The sequence below is a fragment of the Equus przewalskii genome, chromosome 3 (assembly GCF_037783145.1).
Source record: "Equus przewalskii isolate Varuska chromosome 3, EquPr2, whole genome shotgun sequence".
Classification (NCBI taxonomy): Eukaryota; Metazoa; Chordata; class Mammalia; order Perissodactyla; family Equidae; genus Equus; species Equus przewalskii.
Genome location: NC_091833.1, coordinates 99,421,845 through 99,442,136, shown reverse-complemented (window position 1 = coordinate 99,442,136; position 20,292 = coordinate 99,421,845). Strand labels below are relative to the sequence as shown.

The 20,292-nt window shown below is 49.0% G+C and overlaps 1 protein-coding gene and 1 long non-coding RNA gene across 2 annotated transcripts in view; one reads left to right on the top strand and one right to left on the bottom strand.

Annotated features, from left to right (window-relative positions):
• Window positions 1–14,657, top strand: part of ANAPC4 (anaphase promoting complex subunit 4) — a 48,409-nt gene extending 33,752 nt beyond the window's left edge. Inside the window, exon 29 of the mRNA XM_070613043.1 lies at window positions 13,706–14,657. Coding sequence (XP_070469144.1) covers window positions 13,706–13,711 — 6 coding nt within the window. The 3' untranslated portion in view covers window positions 13,712–14,657. The remainder of the gene's footprint in view (window positions 1–13,705) is intronic.
• A 1,331-nt stretch (window positions 14,658–15,988) lies between these two features.
• LOC139082344 (uncharacterized) lies at window positions 15,989–19,673 on the bottom strand. The gene is made up of 3 exons (XR_011538244.1): window positions 18,485–19,673; window positions 17,972–18,090; window positions 15,989–16,143 (listed from the first exon to the last, which is right to left on the bottom strand). It is a non-coding gene; the product is annotated as an uncharacterized lncRNA (long non-coding RNA).
• Between the last annotated feature and the right edge of the window lie 619 nt (window positions 19,674–20,292).

Genomic DNA, 20,292 nt, shown 5'->3' with positions numbered 1-20,292 from the left:
ATAAAATTTTACACTCAGCAAAATGCTAAAACATTTTGTCGTCTTTATTTAGAGCATTTGAATATAAATGTGAAGAAAACCATTGTGCTATGTAGCCTTGAGTTTATGACGCCGTAACTAGGGGAGTCCACATATCCAAGTTAATCCAAATATTTTCTCATTCTTGAGGAAGTCTAGCAAGCAGACATGTGCTAAATACTTATTTCTAGAGGATGCTATAACTGAAATCATGGGTTGCATGATTTCGACAGGGGCAAATCAGTTTCTTTGGCACCTCTCGAAGTTGTGACAATTATCTGTAGACTCTTTGCATTTATTAGAGTCTACGTTTGTCCAGCATACCGGTTTTAGTTCTCAGTGAGCAGAGGGAGATGGTTCTTAAGATTACACTGACGAAAACCTTATAATGTGAGAGCAAGGAGTGTATTGGAGTTAGAGCAGAAAATAGTATTTGAACTCTTATGAGGAATATTCAGTTCAGAAAGTCTCAATTGTTAAAGGGTTAGTTTGAAGAAATGAATTGTTAATATGGTAGGTAGTCAGTGTTTTCTACTTTCTGAGCAAACTAGAAGAGAATTTCCCATGAAGCGCACACCACCACATCAAAATTGCCTGGGGCAGTAATTAAAAATGCAAATTTGTGGGTGCCACTCAAGCCCCCTCAGTCAGAATGTGAAGGTAAGGGGCCCAGATCTGCATTTTTAACCAGCTGACCTGATGGTGTTATGCCCACTGAGGGTGAGAACCATTATTTTCTGTGGAAGCTAATGTTTAGTAATTAGGTATTTATCATTTGTAGTTGTAAGTTTAAAAGCTGCTCTCTTAGATGCATTGAAAATTGATGTATTCTTTTCTTTAAAAATGACCCTAACTAGTGGTTAATTTCACATGCAAGATGCACAGTCTTCTGTAAATCTGTCTAAGTGATGGTGGGCATAATTGTACCTCAACTCTCCTTGTGCACTGCGCCATGTAGAAATGAGTCCCTCAAGGCCACATTTCAGCATTCCGAAGGTCACGTTCAGCTGAGGGGTAGATGCTGAGTTGGGTCGGTATGGGCCATGCGGGTTGGTAATGGGCCATTACAGCTTATAAATGTCACCTTTCCTCGGGTATTTGCAGTCCACCTGAACTCCCAGTGCCCCAGGACACGAAGTGTACTGTGTGGTTACCACTGTACGGATGATAAATCTGTCCCACAGCATGATTGAATGACACTTGTGCCAACTTGATGGATGTTTTAAACCTTAAAACGAGGGGACAGGTTTGTAGTCCATGCCTCCTGCCATCCAACTGCAGTGTTCCCACATGGCCCCAACCAGACTGGAAACTTTGGGGATGGTTTTTATTCACCTGTATTCCTGATTCCTCTTGTGGAGTGGACATTGTTATTATTCTAAGTTATATTTTTTCCACTGTTCAGACAGTAGAACTGGTGTTTAGGAGCCCAACTAGATGAGTAGCCAGCTGCTGTAAGCTGTGCGATCAATTGTCAACATTTGATATGACACTGCAGAACTTTCTAACACTGATAACAAGTGACTTCCCTTTTTCCTTTCCACCACTGATTTTGTCCTGCCCAATTGTTGCAGGAAAAGGTGTGAAGGATTAAAAAAATATATGGTATGGTTTGCTTTCTTGGGATGCAAAGTCAAGATCTAGTGGCGGAGTGTGGATAGCGAAGGGCTGAGACCCTTGTGGGCCCTGCAAGGTGCAGAGCCCTTCTCTTCGAGCGAGAGGGGAGCCACCGGAGGCGCCTGGGTGAGTGGTTTCAGGAAGCCCAGGCGAGGGAGTAGTCGGCCGTGTCCAGTGCTGCCGAGAAGTGGAGAAGGAGGGACGGAGAATTGGCTGTTCTCTCTGGAAAATGGGAAGTCAATGGCGACTGCATTTTGAGTAAACTTCAGTCTCCTAGCGTGTTCTCTAAGGCGCTGTGGGCTCTGCCCTGGCTCCTCCTCAGCGTTGTCCCAGGGCTTTCCCTGCTCATGTTGCCTTTCCTGCCGTTTCCCGAGGAACCGAGTTCTTTCCTCCTCCAGAGCTTTGGGACATGCCCTTTGCCAGGAGTGTCCTTTCCCAGCCTTCACGAGGTTAATTCTCACTTACCCTTGATTTCTTAGCTAAATGTCTCTTCCTCAGAGGAGCCTGCTGTGGTGTTGGAGTCTCTCTCACTGACCCTTCCCTTTGTATCAGTTGTCACAATTTGTAGTTAGACATTAATTTGGTGCCTGTTATTTTACTGTCTAAATTAGATTATAAGCACTGTGATGTCAGAGATCTTGTCCGTTTTGTTTAACTCCCTAATACCCAGTACCTGCCACGTGGTGGGTGCTTAATAATATACAGCGATTGGATTACCAAATCTCTTAGCATACAGTAAGGTGGTTTGAGATATAAATGGTAAATTATCCTGAAATTTTAACATTGCAGTGTATTGAATCTGTTCACAAATGGGTTGTATTCCAAAATTTGCAAAATGGTTATTTGACACTGATTACATTTCTTCATAGAAAAACTGTCATTTGTTGGTCCACCTGTGCCTACTGAAAATAACCCTGAGAAATCTTCTGTGAGCTCACCTCCACCCAAATATTGGCAGCCTTAGACCTCGATTTCCAAATCAGGACTCCTAGTTTTCAGCCTCCACATAATTTTTAAGGCCTTTGTTTTTGCGAATTTAAGATAGAAATGATGTATTAAAAAGATGATTTTTAGTATAAAAAAAGTTCAGTTGCGACAGGAAGTGTTCCAGAGGAGTGCTGGTGGCGGGAGCCCTGTGGGAGTGGCTGAGGAACAGACGTGAGGTGAGGAAGTGGAGACCACAAATGGAGGCAACGCTTGAAGAGTTTCACTGCAAGAATGGTGCCTGGGGGACATGGATGCTATGAGGGGACTTTTTAAACAAAGATTGATGGTATCAAGGCCTATTTAGTTATCTGTATCTCTTTATTTATCTGTGATGCACTGGAGGAGGAGAAGCTGACCATTCTAGAGAAAGATGGAACGTGTGTGAGTGAAGTCCTCCAGAAGCAGGAAGGGCTGACCCGGTGACCGCAGGGAGGGCAGCCTTAGCTTGGAGCGTGGTGTTTGTTTCATCCTAACAGGCACAGGTGGACATGCTGGCAGGTGGGGAAACGTACAGTTTTCCTCATGAAACAGGTGTGATGGTGTCAGCAAGAGTGAAGAGGAGAGGTGTGACACGGTCACTCAGAATGAGAAAGTGAATTTGCTGAGGAAGCGTTAGCATTGAGGTTCCCACAGGAGATGTGTGGTATACATCGAATGTGAGTCCGATTAATGGAATCCTTTTCTCCCACTGCTCAGCTGTGGGGGTGGATTCGGGGAGCATTGGGTTTCATCTGGGTGGGGGTTTTGTCAAACCGTTACAACAGGCCAGGGGGGTGGGAATTTAGTGAAAGAGTGGCAGGGTCAGTGGATCAGAAGGTGGAGAATCATGGGGTTCAGAAGCGGAGGGGTGGAAAGACAGAGGCGACGGCCAGAGGGCCATTAGCAGTGGATAGTACGGAGGTGGTGAGTTGATGACAAGTATAACTATGGTGGTGGTGGCTGCTGTAGGGGAAGGAGAAAACCACTGGAGCTAAGTAGGTCAGGACTGAGTGGCCAGGGGTTTTGGATGGCTCATCCGTGTAAGTTGCCAAAAAAGATGACAGCAGTAATGGGGGAGAAAGTAACAGTGAGTTGGGTGCTGGGGTCCCCAGTGAGTGAGGAGGAGTGGCCACCTGATGAGATGACAGCAGTGAGGGGAACAGAGGAGACAGGAAGGCTGCATGTGCTTCCAAGGCCCCCGGGCTTTGAAAGGCCCATAGGAGGATCAATGATATACTTTTAAGTTCACTAAGTCAGTCATGAGGCTGGGGTTCAAACCCAGGCGGGCTGAGCAGGCTGGGCTCCTAAGCCCCACGCCGACTGCTGGAGAGGAGCTCAAAACGGTTACTCTTGGTTGTAAAGGACACAGTGCAGAACAGAACTACTAAGCCAATCGCGAGCACGGGTGGTGGTTTTAATTCATGGGTCAGCCGTAGGTTAGTGCTTCTTACTTCTAGGAGGTAAGATTAAAGGTTGTAATAGAGGTGGAGGTCGGTTCTGATTTGGTTTCGAAGCTGGCCTCAGCTGCTCTCCCCGCTGGCTGTGGAAAGCGGGTATTTCTGGTTGCTGTCCTGCCTAACCTTGCCTTTAGTACGCTGCTGATTGTGGAAACAGTTGTGTGTGGCAGGGTGAGGAGGTGACCCATGGTGCCTGCTGAAGTCAGGGCCCCAGAGGAGCACACACTGACCCGTCAGTCTTTCCCTGTGCCACAGTGCAGTTGAGGCCTCCCCAGCTCAGGCTCAGGGCTGTCTCCAGTGCTGAGCCTCTCCTGGGTCATCTGAAGCATTCCTCAGGGGGCACTGCCCAGTCCAGGGCTCTGGCTGTTTGGGAACCAGGCAGTCCCTAGGCCCCTAGGAGATGGCACTGGGCTTCAGCTGGCTACTTAGACCCAGGAAGCTAGACCCAGCTGGACCTGGGAACCTCTGGATCTGCCAAGTTGCGCCAGAAAATCCCAGGTGCTGGGGCCACAGACATTCCGGGCCCAGACCAGACGTGCAGCTGGTTGTGATCAAAGGGTCTCCTCCTGCAGCTGCTGCTGCCCACCCCCTTCTCCTGTCGATGTTTGGCTCTCCAAGGTTCTGTACAGAAGTCTGTCGTGGAAGCGGAATAATGTGGGAGAGACTGCAAGGTGCTTGAGGTACATTATCTCATAATTCTCTGAACAGCTCTGCAACGAAGGAATTGCTATCTTTATTTTGCAGAAAAGAGAAAATGTTCAGAGAAGTTCTCTGTGTCCTAATCACACAGCTAGTAGGTGGTAGGACCTACTATCAAGTAGAGCCTACTGTCAAGTAGCTAGTAGGATGCAAAAATGGATGGTCTGATCCCAGATCACAGTAAGTGCTAATGACGATTGAGTACTAGTAAGAGCCAGGCACCATTCCAAGCATGTCCCAGTATAATCCTCCAAGGTAAGTAGTAGTATTAGCATCATCCCCATTTCACAGATGAAGAAACTGAGGCACAGGCAAGTTTTCTAACTTGTCCATGGGAATTACACGGTGGTGGGGGTGGGAGAGGGATGTGAAGCCAGGCAGTCTGGTGCAGGACCCTTGCTTTTAGCCACTGCACGTGCTGTCTTTCTGGGGTCTGTGTTGTTCCAAGACACTGCCCTCCCTCCCCGCCCCCAGCTGCCTTGCCTGTGGCCGTGCTCCCTGAGCGCAGTGTCCCTGCAGTGGTGTGACCACCCTAATGTCCGGGTGGCACGGACTGACAATGGTGACGGCTCACAGTCGTGATGAGCTTCATTCTTCCCAGAGCTCCTTCATTCATGATCACCCTCGGCTCCGTAAGGAAACAGGTTGAGAGAAGGAGCGATGTTTTTTTTTTCCTGCAGGCATAGGCGTGGTATGTGGTAGAGCTGGGTCCTGAACCCCAAGTTCTGACCCCCAAGACTAGTGTGGTTTCCTCCAAGACAGCACTGCCCTCAGCCAGTGACGCACGTGCCTCTTTCTTCGCCACCTGAGGAGGTTCTCGTGTGTGTGTTGGGGTCCCAGAGAGACAGCCACGTTCCTTCCCCAGAAAAGATAGAGGGGAAGCTGCCCGCTAGATCTGCGCTGTGAATGTTCTCTGTCCCATTTCCCAATTCATCAAGATTACTTTGCATTTTGTGGGTCACAGACTTCAGCGGGTAAAGGCTCTCATGGACAGTGGAACACGGGTGAGCTTGGGGAGAGGCAGAGAGAGGATCCTCAGAGAAACCATTCTCGGCATGGGCTGAGCAGAGGGCACATTTGCAATTTGCAGGAGGCAAACTTCAAAACAGAATACTCTGTTATGAACACAGAGAGACCGTGACTCCATGAAATACAGACCAGGAAAACACATTTGGCCCATTATTAGTGGGCTAGGAGCTATGATAATGCAGTGTCAAGAAAATAAGTTAGGTCTTGAGTTATTACACAAAATAGCTCCGAGCATCACATGCCAGTTATCCTATTTGCTCCTCCAACATGGACAAGGGACTTGATGAGGTGAGAAAGTCTTAGGAGGGAGCAGGAAATGGAATAACCTAGTTTCCATTGGAAAAATGGATGTTGAAGGAACAAATTTGCAAATTGGCTCAGCAATTTAGTTAAAACATGAGCCTTGGCTCTCTCAAATTTGCAACCTAGGACTTTTCACTCCCCTTAGTTCCGAAATTAGTTAGTGCAATGGCCTGTTTACGTGTACTTAACTGTAACTCGAATTTACAACTAGTCTTGCTCTGGGCTGGGCAATGGGCATGTGATACATACCACCTGGTCCAGCCCATTTCTGGAAGCTGGCGGGGTGGATGACCATTTGCTGCCAGAAGGGAGTTGAGAGGATGACACTACACACAGAATCACTGGAAAAGAAAACAGACAGGATGTTTCACGGGTTGAAGCACAACAGGAGGGAGGGGGTGGCGCTGCTCTCGGGGGACGTGTGAGAAATGCGTCCACCTAATTTAGAAGACTGAAGGTTAGCTGTTCCTTGCCTTCCCTCCGTCGGTCCCAGAGACCAATTTAAATGCTTTTTCCAAGCTTCCCTTCACTCCTCCAGGCCCCACCGCACCAGCCCCAGGCTGCTGTCATCTCTGTTCTCACCATAACCTTTGTGTTTACTGATTGCTAACCACTGGCAAGGACCTGGACTAAATGCACTACAGGTATTAATTTGTTCAGCTGCCTCCACCCCATCACACATAAGAAAGGAAGCATTATTAATGCCTTTGTCCAGAGGAGGATGGAGAGGCCCAGAGAGGTTAGGTAACCTGCCCAAGTTCACACAGCTAGTGAGGAATGGGGACCAAGTTCTTAGTCATACACTGCACATCTCTGACATCAATCACCTGCTCCCTTTACTTAGGGATAGCATCTATTCCTCTTCTGGTGTGTGAACCTGGGGGTGCCTGGATGTAAGTCATCACTGAAGATCTGTGCCTTTTAAGAAGCCCTGCCCCTGAAATCGATGGAGACGGGGCACCATGAATCCTGTTTGGGAAGCCATAGCGCCCCCTGGTGCCTGAGAAGTCTAACTTTAGCCCCCAGCCGCCCCACGCCAAGGCTCCCAGCCCTCAGGGCCAGGTCTGCAGAGCTGAGCCGCCCAAGGTAGGAGGCAGCTGTTCCCCACAGCTGCGGCCATGCAGGTTTCTGAGGGTGCTCTGTGGGAATGCCTCAAGCCACGAAGCCCAGGCACGACATGGGCTTTCTGGCTGATGCTGGGTGGCCAGGCGCTTCTCTGCCAGGCCCAGCAGTCCCAGAAAGACATCCCAGGGAGGAAGGCCGTGTGGGAGGGTCCCCCTCAGGAGACGTTCTTCAGGAGAGTTCCTGAGTCTTCTTGGCTGGCTGGTTGGAAGCCCCTGCAGAGGGCAGCAGTTCGCTTGTTTATGTGGATACACACAGGGCCTTGTGCTCTGAAGGGCCCAGGCTCGGTGCAGTGCTCTGTGGAAATAAATGAAAACCAACCAAGTGAGAACAAGCAAAGGGTGTGTATTCTGAGCTGGCTACAGCAAGGGAGGCGGTCACTGCGTTTTGGCAGAGATTCAAAGGCAGGCAGGGGGTCTGGGAAAGCTTCGTAGTGCAGAAAAGGGAAGACTTCAGGTGTGTCCTGACTGGAGGCTGTTGGCTCGGGAAGCTGGAGGCGGGCCAACTAGAAGAGGGGCATCCTCTGTGATTGGTTAGGGGTGCATATTGGGCTGTCTCTGGTTGGTCCTGAGTTGGAAGCAGGGACAAAAACTAGGGAAGCTGTCAGTTATTGATCATGTCCTGGCCATTTGGAGCTGACTGTTACAAGGATTATTGATGGTATCCTGGATTGTCGCTAGAGATGACAGTCTGACTTCCTACGAGAATGACTTGTGTAAAAGCCTGGCTTTCTGGCTTGGTTATTGTGGATAAGGAGCTGGTTTCCTGGGCACGTTGCTGCAGGCTGTGGGTCGGAGTTCTGTTTTTATATCTGGTTTGGCTTTTGACCCTATGTGTATTCAGTCTTATACTCTGCTGTTGCTGTCTTGAAATTCTGGACAAGAGGCCTCATATTTTCGTTTCACACTGGGCCATGCAGATGACATAGCCATTCCTGGGTTCCTCTTTGGACTCACGACCAAGGAAGCCTTCGTGTGGTTCTGAGTGGAGCCTGACCTGGCTGTAGTTTTCAGACTTTTACTTAGAATGGGAGACCGTGCTGTCACCAAGGGCCTCCTCTGGGAACCCTAGTTGATGAGCCTGTTTCCTTCTCAAGCTGGCACCCCCTCTGTTGTGTTTTTTCCATCTTGGTATGGCCAAGGTCTTCTGGGCAGTGTGGGTAGTCAGTGAGCACAGGCCAAAAGAAACTTCTACCTTGTGTTAAATTTCACTAATTCAGATCCTGTTAATTTTAAATAGAGAAGTTTTGGTCTATTTTTGAAAAAAATATTTGCTAAGCAAATGACTGTGCTAAAAGCTTGCAGAGAGGAAGGTGATATTTAATCTGTCAAGAGCAGAATTTTCAAGGACCTAATCAGCATTGTGTTATACAAAACCAATGAATTGCCTTCTAAGTATAAAATCAAATTTCAGTGCGTTTTTTGCTGCTCATGTGTTGGAGGAGGTGGCCACTGGTTGACCCTCAAGTTGGACCCGGGCTCCTCACCCCCCGCCCCGTCCTTGGAATGTACGTTCCACCCACCGTTCCCACAGTGGAAGCTGTATCAAGGACACAGCCTTGAGAGAGTAAGGTGGTGTTGAGGCCACCTGGGTGGCATACGAGACTGGACCCAGTTAAGGTCTCTACATACACTTTTCAGATTCTGGCAGGCAGATGTGGAGATCTTCCTGTCTTACAGCCACTCAAGACAAGCCCCGTAAGCCAGCTCCCTTGCTTCCTAAACTGCCCCTCCCAATCTGGACTGGTCTGCCTCCTTCCTCAGTCTCTTCTTGCCCTTCGTGTCTGGGGACCAGTTTCAAATTTCACCCGGGGAACTCCCGAGGTGGCGAACCAACATCCTCAAAGTGGCTCCTCCCGCCCCCACTTGTAGGCTTGTCAAGGCGCCCCAAAATGCTCGTAAGCAAGAAAATGGAACGTTTGCACAGTGATTTGCTCATTGTGGCTTGTCCACCTCGCCCCGAGGGGCTGGGGCCCTTTTGAGCTGTCCTTGCTGCTCCATCGCGGATTCCCTGGAGCACACCCAGCCCACATGGTGCGTCCCTACAGCACTCGCTCCCTCCCTTCCCTTGTGGGGACCAGTCCCTCCGACCTGCCGTCTCCCCTCCCTGCACATGGCTGCCTCCTCGGAGCAGTCCCTCATCCCCCTCCCCGAGTCCCAACAAAAAGCTCTGGGGCAGACGGAGCCAGCTCCCAGGCCACACTGCCACTTAGTAGCTGTGAGACCTTCACCAGGCTGCTGAACGTCGGGCAGCCTCATCTTCCTCATCTGTGCTACGGGATAGTGAGCCTGCCCCGCATGGGGTCCAGGCCAGCGCTAGAGAAGATAACGTGCACGTGAGGGGTTAGCGCTGCTGGCCCAGATCCACACTCCATAAACCTAGCCATGGTTACCCCGCCGCGCTGCTGGGTTTAACTCCAGAACTTTATCACCATCACCTCACTGCTTTGGTTAAATTTTTCTTTCTGGTCAAAGAAAATTTCCCCCTTTAAGTATCACCTCAGACATCAGCTCTGGCTTTGACGGCCCGCCAAACGCAAAGGATGATCATTTGTCTCCACTGAGGGTACTGAGAATATGACACAGGGGCTGTTGGCCACTGCCAAGGAGGTCTTTTCTAAACCTTTGGTAAAACAGTAATATGGGCTGGCGTACGAGTGTGGCCTCCCAAGGTGGCTGTTGGCAAGGGGGAAGAGCTCATTTGCATGAAGGTTGTTTTGGAAGAAGTCCTTCTGCTCTCCAGCCATGCCTCTACCGCAGAGTGGTGGGGAGGGTGCTGGACACAGTCAATGGTGATTAATAACCAACAGCCTTGGGCACCGCCGCCCCACTCCACTCCTGGGTTACCCCCTGCTCTGCCCTGTGCCATGCTCAGTTTGAAGACTGTTGCATCTGGCTGGTACCTGCATAAGTGACTCACAGGACAGTGCCATCATGACGCTTTTGCAAACACCCGGTGGTCACTTTGGTTCTGAGTGACTGGAGAAACACAATAAGTGCTCACTAAAAGCCTTCCCGGGCCATGTGCCCCATTGCCCTGGTTTCTTGGTGACCTTGATCCCACCTGTCCTGCCTTCAGTACTTTGCACTTTTCACAAAAGTCTCCAGGGAGCCCGAGAAACACGTGAATTACAGACCAGAAAACAGCCTTGAGATGCACTTTTTTTTTAAAGATTTCGTTTTTTCCTTTTTCTCCCCAAAGTCCCCCGGTACACAGCTGTATATTCTTAGTTATGGGTCCTTCTAGTTGTGGCATGTGGGACGCTGCCTTAGCGTGGTTCAATGAGCAGTGCCATGTCCGTGCCCAGGATCCGAACTGGCGAAACCCTGGGCCACCGAAGCAGAGTGCACGAACTTAACCACTCGGCCACGGGGCTGGCCCCAAGATGCACTTCTTTTGATTGAACGAAACCCAAGAGTTTTTGACCCAAGCATCATTCAAACACAAGTCCCAGGTTTCTTATAATCAGTAGGGAGAGGACCCTAGGAAATGTGTTATACAAAACGAGATGGAACTTTTGACCTGCTCCAGCTGGCCCTGGAGCTGTCACAGCTGGAACCCTGCATCCCCTTCATCATCACCCCAGAGTTCACTTCACCTCTGTTTTCTGGATCCCGTATCTTTCTCTTTCTAAGTCAAAACTCCTGTTTGCGGGGAGCATATTTTCCAGAAGCTTCCTGAGAAAGGGTACATGGGAGTAAACTTTCTGAGACGTCTTATCTCTGAGAATGTCTTTGTTCTGTTTTAACATCTATTGATAGTATGGTCCGGTGCACATTTCGAGGTTAGAAATCCTCTCCCTCAGAATTTCGAAGGCGTTGCTCCTTTCTCTTCTAGCTCCCTGTGTTGCCATGACCCGTCCTTCGTCTGTGGGGACCTGGCTCTTGGTTTTGTTCCTGTTTTATCCTCTGGATGCATTTAGGATCATCCCTTTTCCCCCAGTATTCTGGGATTTCACGATGATATGTTTTCACGGGAGACTGTTTTCATTCCCTTGCTGGGCTCTTAAGGGACTTTTGTCCAGGAAGTCATGTCCACACTTTACAAGTAATAACAAAATATACAATACTCTTTGCTGTATATTCTGTATGCACAATTGATTCTCATAGAATGCTTTCATTTTTGTTATTGTGGAACTCTTATAGTGTAACCAAACTTTAGTTGTAATTCAAGAATGGTTTGACAAAATCAGACTATGAATAAATAGCTGTTTATTACCCAGTTCAGCAAAGGAGGTGCTCATGTCCTTAATGAATGAATGTACTTCTGATACGAATGTTATTTAAATTTTCATTTATGTTAAGGAGTTAAGACAAAAGTCAGACAACAAAGACGTTGGACCTCACAGATACAGTAGGCGTAAATAACCTCGAAAACATGGATAATAGTAACATGTTGTAAAAATGTAAATTTTACCTGTAGTAAAATTTTGTAAATTAGGAATAAATTTTGAGTATTCATTATATTTGCTTTTAATACAATTTACTTAATTGTATGTTTATATAATTTTAAATAGTGGTTGTGTGTAGCAACCAGCCTGAAAAATTCCTGAAAATTTAAAAAGCGGCTCCCACAAGCCCAAACAAGACAGCTCCAGCTCACCTTATGTCCTTCAGGTTTGGGGCTGTGTGTTTAGTCTCTTTCTCTCAATGTTATCTTTGTGAGATTCATCTGTATTGTGGTGTCACAACAATCTGTTATTAACACTGCCTTCTCATAGTCCATTGAATGATTATACCACAATTTATTTATCTATTCTGTTGATGGGCATGGAGTTGCTTTCAGTTTGGGGCTATTAGGAGTAAAATTGCTATGACATTCTTGTACATATATTTTGGTTAACATAAGTCAGCATTTCTGTTGGCGTATACCTAGGAGTGGGTCATAAGGTGCATGCCAACAGTTTTTCAAAATGGTTGTACCACTTCACACTCCCACCAGCAGTGTATGAGTGTTCCAGTAGCACCATCTCTTTGCTAAGACTTGGTATTGCCTGTCCCTGTCATTTTAGCCATTCTGTTTGGTGTGTAGTGGTATCACATTGTGATTTCACTTTCATTTTCATATGACTTATGAAATTGAACAAATTTTCATATTTTATTGGCTATTTATAAATCTCCTTTTGTGAAGAATCTCTTCTAAGGTTTTGCCTGGGGAGGAAGGACAGAGATGGACCAAGGTAGAGCAAGGAGAGCTTTGGGGGCCACCATTTTTTTGAAAACTTTTGGTATCTGCAAGGATTGACTCCAGGGTCAGTGGGAAACAATATCTTGTTATGCTCAATTAGCACTTTTGTTTTGGTGAGGAAGATTGGCTCTGAGCTAACATCTGTTGCCAGTCTCCCTCTTTTTGCCTGAGGAAGATTGTCACTGAGCTCACATCTGTGCCAATCTTCCCCTATTTTGTATGTGAGATGCTGCCACAGCATGGCTTGATGAACAGTGTGTAGGTCTATGCCCAGGATCTGAACCCCTGAACCCAAGGACACTGAAGCAGAGCATGCAAACTTAACCAATACCCCACCAGGCCGGCTCCAACACCTTGTTTTCTGAGATGTCTATAGCTGCAGAATTTCTTTGAATGGCATGGTGGAGGCTCTCTCTTCCTTTCAAGTGAGCTGGAATACGTAAGGAATGTGATAGCTCATTAGGGAATGTGTCCCAGCCTGACTCATGGAGAGGCTGGTGTTTGTCCTAGGCCATTGGAATTCCTAGCTCCAGCTGCCATTTCTAGCAGAGCTTGACTCTACAATACCCTATAAGCCGTTGACCATAGCACTATTGAACCTATATGAATCAGCCCCTCAGGGCCCAAGTCATGTCAGGTTAGAGGCAGCATAATCCTCTCCACTTATACTGAGTCTCATTTAAGTTTCTTTCCCACCTTGCAGTGTTTATAAAAAAGGATGAAATTCAACACCTCTCTTCTTCTTCTCTGTATTTCAAATTAACCAGATAATTCCCCCCTTTCAAGGTCTGCTGCAGTGTAGATGGAAAAGCTTCCAGTGCTGCATCTAACTAGCTGTGTGGTTTTGAGTAAATCACTTTATCTTTCTGCCACTCAACCTCCTCACCCATAAAATGGGTATATCCACTGATCAGATAATTGATGCAAAAGCAAACCGTGAACCTTAGGTAACTGGACAAATGTAAATTATTATTTATATTAAAGTTTGGACTTGATATATTTGGTCATGCAAACCTATGAGAGGGCAGTTTAGCAAGGTGTAGGTCTTGGGGGCCCGAGGCCAGGAACAATGTGGGGAAGAAGTAAGAGCGACATACAGTAGACTCTGGAAATCCATGGCCAAATTTCAACTCCTGGCTGGCTTGCAGCAAAAGCAGGAGGCTGCGGATCTGAGTTGGTGAAGCGGCCAATGTAGAAATTCATCCAACCACTGGAGGGAGGCATACATTTGGTTGGGTATCAGATTGGTCTCTACGATGTTTACCTAAACCCCTCATGCTGCCTGCAGCTTTATTTCATACTTGTAGGTCTGAAGGAAGTGCTCGACCCGATTTTACCTCGCTTATCTTCTTCAACATCACCACCAGCATCACCTTCATCCTGGTCTTTGTCCAACTGTCCACAGTCTTGTAATCTCTTTGCCCTCTTTTAGGAGTGAAAAAATTGTCTTTAAAAATCACACTTTCCAATGAGGAATACAATTTTCTAGCAATCCAGAGACTCATGTCTGCCAACCAGCGCATCTTTTCTCTGTAGTAAAGTTATACGAGATGCCAACTTTTGAACTGTAAGTTGGCTGGTCCACCCACGCCAACCAGAAGGACAGACTCGCTTGGAGGCGAGCTGTGTGGGCCAGGCTCTGAGGGAGCTTCTGCTGTCACATTTGATTTCTGCAGAAGGAGAACACCAAGACTATGGTGAGGGTCCGGCTTGAGAAAGAATCTGTTTATTTTTGGAGTTTCTGATAAGGCCAAAAACAGGAAAGAGGAAAAACAAAAAAAAGATTGAACGTTCAACAAATCCATTTCACTGATACTAATGTTACCAGCTTCTCTGGGAAATGCCAACCTGGGCAGCTCTGAAGCAGTAAGAAAGCACCAGGCACACATTCTCTCAACTGGAGGAGGAGAAGAAGGCAGAAGTCATCCCAAGTTTCTCGTAGAGGGGAGAGGTTGACCCTGGGGTCAGCCGAGTCAACCCCCCTCCTCTCCTGGTGGTGCCCGTTCCCGCCTCTGCTCGGCCCCACCATGGGACCCTGCTGGGAAGCTGGTGAGATGCTGGGCTGGCGCCACTCCCTGTACTTTCTGGCCTGCCGCCTGGGCGGAAGTGCTTGGGGGTCAGGAGCAGCTCCAGAGAGTCCTGGAAAATTAGGAACTTTACCTTTCCTTGTATATACTTGGGTATTTTCATGAGAAATAATTAGCGTGTATTACTTTTGTAATTTTAAGAGTAGTATTAAGAAAATCTAAACTCAAGAGATTTGGTTGGTTTCCACTAATTCTTTCCCCAATTTGACCAACACTCCCTGGGTATATGGGTACCAGGCCCTGTGCCAGCCCCCCCAGATACAAGATGAAGGAGACCCTGGCTTGCCCTTTAGTGGCTTGAGGAGGACACAGATAGACAAGTATCTAAATGAGATACAAGGTGTGGGGCCGGGGCAGGGGAGGTACCAGACAAAGGAGCAAGAGGGCAGGCGGCCTCTGGGAGCCTGGGAAGGCTTTATGGGGAGGCTGTGCTCGAGCTGAATCTGGAAATATGAGTAAGTCGTCCCTACACAGATGAGTAGGGAAGGGCATTCCAGACAAACAGAATGGCCTGTCCGATGGCTTGGAGGTGTCAACAATTGGGTCACCCACAAGTGTTGAGTATGGTTGGAGTGTTCTCAGAGAGATGGACAAGAAATCTGGCCTGAAAAGTGGTCAGAGGTCAGATCACGGAGAGACTATGTGCCATGCTAAGGAGTTAGGATGTCATTTATTCATTCAACAAACATTTATTGAGCACCTCCTACGTGCTCTCATCATTGTGGGCACTGACAGTATATATTGATCAACAGTCAATCCTTGCCCTTATGGTCTTACCTTCTAATGATGGGGGAGGGATGGACAATAATCCAGGAAACAAGTAAATGAGCAAGATAATTTCAGGGAATGGCACCATCTTATAAAGAAATGTGAAGCAGGTTAAGGAGCTGAAGAGGAGGAAGGGAGAGGAAAGAAGTTGCTATTTTAGGTTAGGCAGGGCATTCCAGAAGAGATCTGAAGGAGGTGAGAGAGGGGCCAGGGGAATATCTGGGACAGAGAAGAGCATCTGCAGGTGTGTGCAGGGGAGAGGCGAGGAGGGCAGGCAGAGGCGGTAGGGGGCCGGATCACAGGCCCCTGGGGGAGATGGCAGGGCCTGTGGGTTTTATCTGAAATGAGCACGGACACCATGAGGACGTTAGGCAGAGGAAGAACATGGGCTGATTTCCGTCTTCAAAGAACCCCTCCTGCTGCTGTGTTACGAATGAACCGTGGGGGAGAGAGCGCAGAACGAGGCCGATGTGGGAGGGGGCTCCGGATGGGGCAGGGGTGGCAGTGGGGGAGTGGAGAGAGGGGGTCAGATGCTGTGTACCTTATCCCTCAGCTCAGTGGTTCTCAAAGTGGGGTCCCCGGAGCATCACCTGAGAACTTGTGAAAAATGCAAATTCTCAGGCTCCCCCCAGCACTGCTGAGTCAAGAGATTCCGGGGGGAGGGCGGGGTGCCCAGCAATCTGTGGTTTAAAACGCCCTTCAGGTGACTTTGGGGCAAATTAGAGAGACACTGACCATTACGATGGTGGCGAGTCCTGAGGAGTTTTGAGCAAGAGGCTGGACTGGATCTGATGTTGCCCTTGGGAAGATGGGTCTGGTGGCTCTGTGGGGGGAGGAGAGGAGTCTCCAACCAGCAAGAGGTGACGAGGATGCCATGAGGGCCAGTGTGACTGGGGATGACACAGAGGAGGAGAGAGGCAATAAGGTAGGAAACAGCTAACATTGGCTGAGTGTCAGTTATATGCTGGGCACTGAGCTGTTTCACTTGGATTATCCCGTTTAATCCTTGCAGTCGCCCTCAAGGCAGCTTTTGTTATTATTCCCACGTAACAGATGAGAAAACCGAGGCTTATTGAAATTAATAAAAAAAGCACGACATGCACAGCTTTGTGGATGCAATTAATGCCACTGAATGGTATGCTTGAAAATGGCTAAAATAGCAAATTTTATGCAATTGAAAGATTTTTTTTTTAAAGATTTTATTTTTTTTCTTTTTCTCCCCAAAGCCCCCTGGCACATAGTTGTATATTCTCAGTTGTGGGTCCTTCTAGTTGTGGCATGTGGGATGCCACCCCAGTGTGTCTCAATGAGTGGTGCCACTTTTAAAAAAAGGTTTTAAAGGGGGGCTGGCCCCGTGGCTGAGTGGTTATGTCCGCACACTCCGCTGCAGATGGCCCAGTGTTTCGTCAGTTCGAATCCTCGGCGCAGACATGGCACTGCTCATCAAGCCACGCTGAGGCGACATCCCACATGGCACAACCAGAAGGACCCGCAACTAAGAATATGCAGCTATGTACTGGGGGGCTTTGGGGAGAAAAAGGAAAAAAAATAAAATCTTAAAAAAAAAAATGTTTTAAAGAAAACCCCCCACAACAAATAACAACCCCATACATTTTCATCTGTAGACAGCCAGAATTCAAACGCAGCCAGAACAAACTTAGCCTGAGCTCCCCAGCACGGTGGTTTGTGTAAGAGGCGGACTTGACACAGCATGAGGTTGGAGGATGGGGCATCTAAAGAGTGTTCATGTCAGTTTATTAATTTGGGGCGTTTTATTAATATACACCACAGTCCAGTTTCCCAGGTCAGAAAGTTTATGGCTCATCTTTGCTGCTTTCCTTAGACTGATCCACTGTCTCCTATCTGGATTATACTTTTGAAATAGTGCCTGGGTTTCCTGCCCTACGCCCTGTCCACAGTGCCACCACCTGGCTACTGCAGACCAGAACTCCAGCAGCCTCCTCATGGGCTCTCCAGGCTCCCTCCCAGCTCCTGTGCAAACCATACATATTGTCTTACAATCCTGGGATCATAGTGGACCTCTTTACTCAGAAGCTTAGAGCTCAACTTGGTTCCCCAAGTCTGATGATCCCCAAGCCCTGCAGATACCAGAGTGATTCTTCTAACCAACACCCTGATGGGCTCTTCTCAAAACTCTCCAACTCTCCCTTTCTCGCTCAGAATGAAAGACAAAGCCCTGTGTGACAAGCCCCTGAGTGATTCTGCCTGCGCATTCTGCCCCTACACTTTCTCCTCCTCCTCTCCTTTGATAACTCAGCTCTGGTCTCATCAGCCTCTGTGCTGAACTAGAAGTTGCCAGGCACATCGCTCCCCCAGGCCTTTGCCCTGGCTGTGCCCTCTGCCTGGAACACTCTCCCGCAGACTCTCTGGATGGCTCCTCCTTCTTGACTCTGCTCAATTTGACACCTTATTTAAAACTCAGTTCCTTCCCCAGGCACCCTGGTCTCCCTCGCCCTGCGCTGTTCGCCCCCCAGGCACCCATCACCTTTGCACATTGTGATATTTTGAATCCAAGTCTGACTCCCTCTCCAGTGAGGACAAGGGCATTTGTTGTTTTCTTCACAGATGTATCCCAATCCCCTGGCACATAGTAGGTGCTCAACAAACCTCTGTAGAATAATGGAGTGAATGAATGAATGACTGGCTACTTTCCCAATTTCCCAAGGAAAATCTGGGCTTGTATCATTTCCTTCTTACCTCTGCTGCATTTTGATTCTCAGTGAATCTTTAAGCTGCTTGGGGCAGAAGTGGAGGCCGCCGGACCACGGGTTTGCACCTGACCTTGGGTGGGGATGACGCCACTGCCTCTTGCCAGGCTGAGGGACAGAAGGAAGAAATGACGTTTCTGCGCCTGGCAGCTCTGCCCCGCCCCCTCAGCCTCCCTCGGGTTCTGACCCTTCCCAGGGGCTGAGCAGAGGAGAGAGGGGCCAAGGCAGAGTGAGAGGAGGAGCCCAGGGAGGGGGCTCAGCATTGGTTTGCATGTCTCTGTAGGGACCGGGGCAGGAGGACCAGGACTGGTCAGGAGAGATGCTTTTCTGTCTCCCGTCTTTCACTTCTCTGCCTCTGGCCGTGTTTTCAAACCCAACCCAGCGGGGAAGGGCCCAGTAGGAAGAGCTGAATGGAACCTTTCATTTTGCTGCCTATTTAGTAAAGCTGGGCTCTCGGGGCGCCCTTTCGAACCCGGCCAGGCGGTCTGGACTCCTGCATCACCTTGTCCCGCGCGGTGCTGGCCGCTCCCGAGCTGCCGGGAGCTCCTTTGCCCAGGAGGAAGTTTGTGCCGATTCCTGGTCTGGGCCTCGCGAAGATGCGAATGTGGGCGACGGCGCTCCCAGCTGGCCTCTCTGCAGCCTGTCTTCACAGAGCTGACATTTCCAGAAGTTGCAACGCTGCGCCCCCCAAGCTTTAGTGGAAATCCTAAAGGCTCCGAAAACCAGAAGTTGTTTGTTGTTATTTTGGTAACTAACCTGAATTTGGTGGCAAACTTCACCTGAACTGAGGCTGTTAACAATTCTTCTTTTGGTCCTCTGAGTGTGAAGATTAGTATGTTTTGCTGCAGAAATATGAATATGTCTAATTGTGTCCTGCTATGTTAATATATTTAATTGTTGTGTGCTGTCCCAGATCCCCCGGGGGTGTGACGGACCATACCATACTGCACTGTGTGAGCATTCTTAAATTGGAAGCTTCTGAATTTCCACCCACAGCTGCCCCAGGGTTTGGATAAAGGTCATGCATCTATGTGTGTCCTATGATAGGGAGATAGCGGGAAGTAATCTCTCTGAGTCAGACAGCCTGGCTTCAGCTAGCAAATCCTGGCTGCTGGTCTTGGCAAGCCTCTTAACCTCCTGGGCCCTCTGTTTCTTAGTCTGTAAGGTGGTGGCCATGACAGTGCTCTCCCAGCACTGTGACAAGTCTGCCCCTGCATTTCCCATCACTTGCTTGCAGGCCCCTCTTCTTGGACTCATTCTCCCCCGGATGTCTCCAGGCCTGGCTCCCACCCCATGTTCAATGTCCTCTGTGCTCAGGAGTCACCTCCCCAGAGAGGCCTCCTGATCCTATCAGTGAGGCATTGGTCTCCCCCGGCCCCAGTCACGCCTTCTCCCACTCTGCTTTTCTGCCCAGCGCGTGTCTCCACCTGCAAGGATACTCTGTGACTATTTATCTCCTTGTAAATCGCCTGTCTCCCCCACTGGAATGTCAGCGCCAGGGCGGGGTTTCTTTGCTGATTCTCGGCCGCCTGGCCAGCAGCCAGGTGGGTGCTCAGTGTGGAGTGCTGCAGGGGGGCAGCATCCTTGGCAAAGGTGCCCTCGTGGAGCCCAGAGGGGAAGGACAGCAGGACCAGGACAGATCGCCCGCCTTCCCGCACTCTCAGGCCTCTGTCTTGTCTTCCCTGAAGGCCACATGGAGCTGCTGAGTCCTCGTTTTATTCTTAGCGGGGGTTGGAGGAGGCCGAGGAGGGCTGCGTGTGTGGGAGTGGGGGCCAAGGGAAAGGAAAGACGATTTCGGTTTTTCTTGTGAGGACCCAAGGCCAAGCTGGTTAGGTATATCCTTAAACGCCTTTTTAGTGTGGATTTCGGAAAATGACTAGGAGGGGCATTTCCAGAGCCCTCTCTGCCCGCACTGTGACATTCTTGCCACCCTGGAGTGGGTGTTTGGTTTTGGAAACGCAGGCAACAACCCCAGAAACCTCGTGGGGGGAGACATGCTGAGGGCTCTGAAGGGCAGCCAGGCCCTGTGGGGGTGACAGTTACTGGAAAAAGCCTTTGACTCTGTAGGTTTGTCCTCAGGCTTCCCGGGACATGGGAGTGGGGAGAGTCACGGGCTGAGGAAGGGAATGTTGTCCTTAGTTCTTCTGCAGTGCTTGAAGCCTCTCCAGCGATTAAGCAGGAGGCAGGAGTCGTTAAGTGTCCTTAGGGGCAGGCTGGTGGCTCTTCAAACAGCCTGAAGCAAACACCGGGTTTACGAGGAGGGCTCTCCGGGATTCCAGGCAGCAGGCGAGGACCACGAGGGTCTCTCAG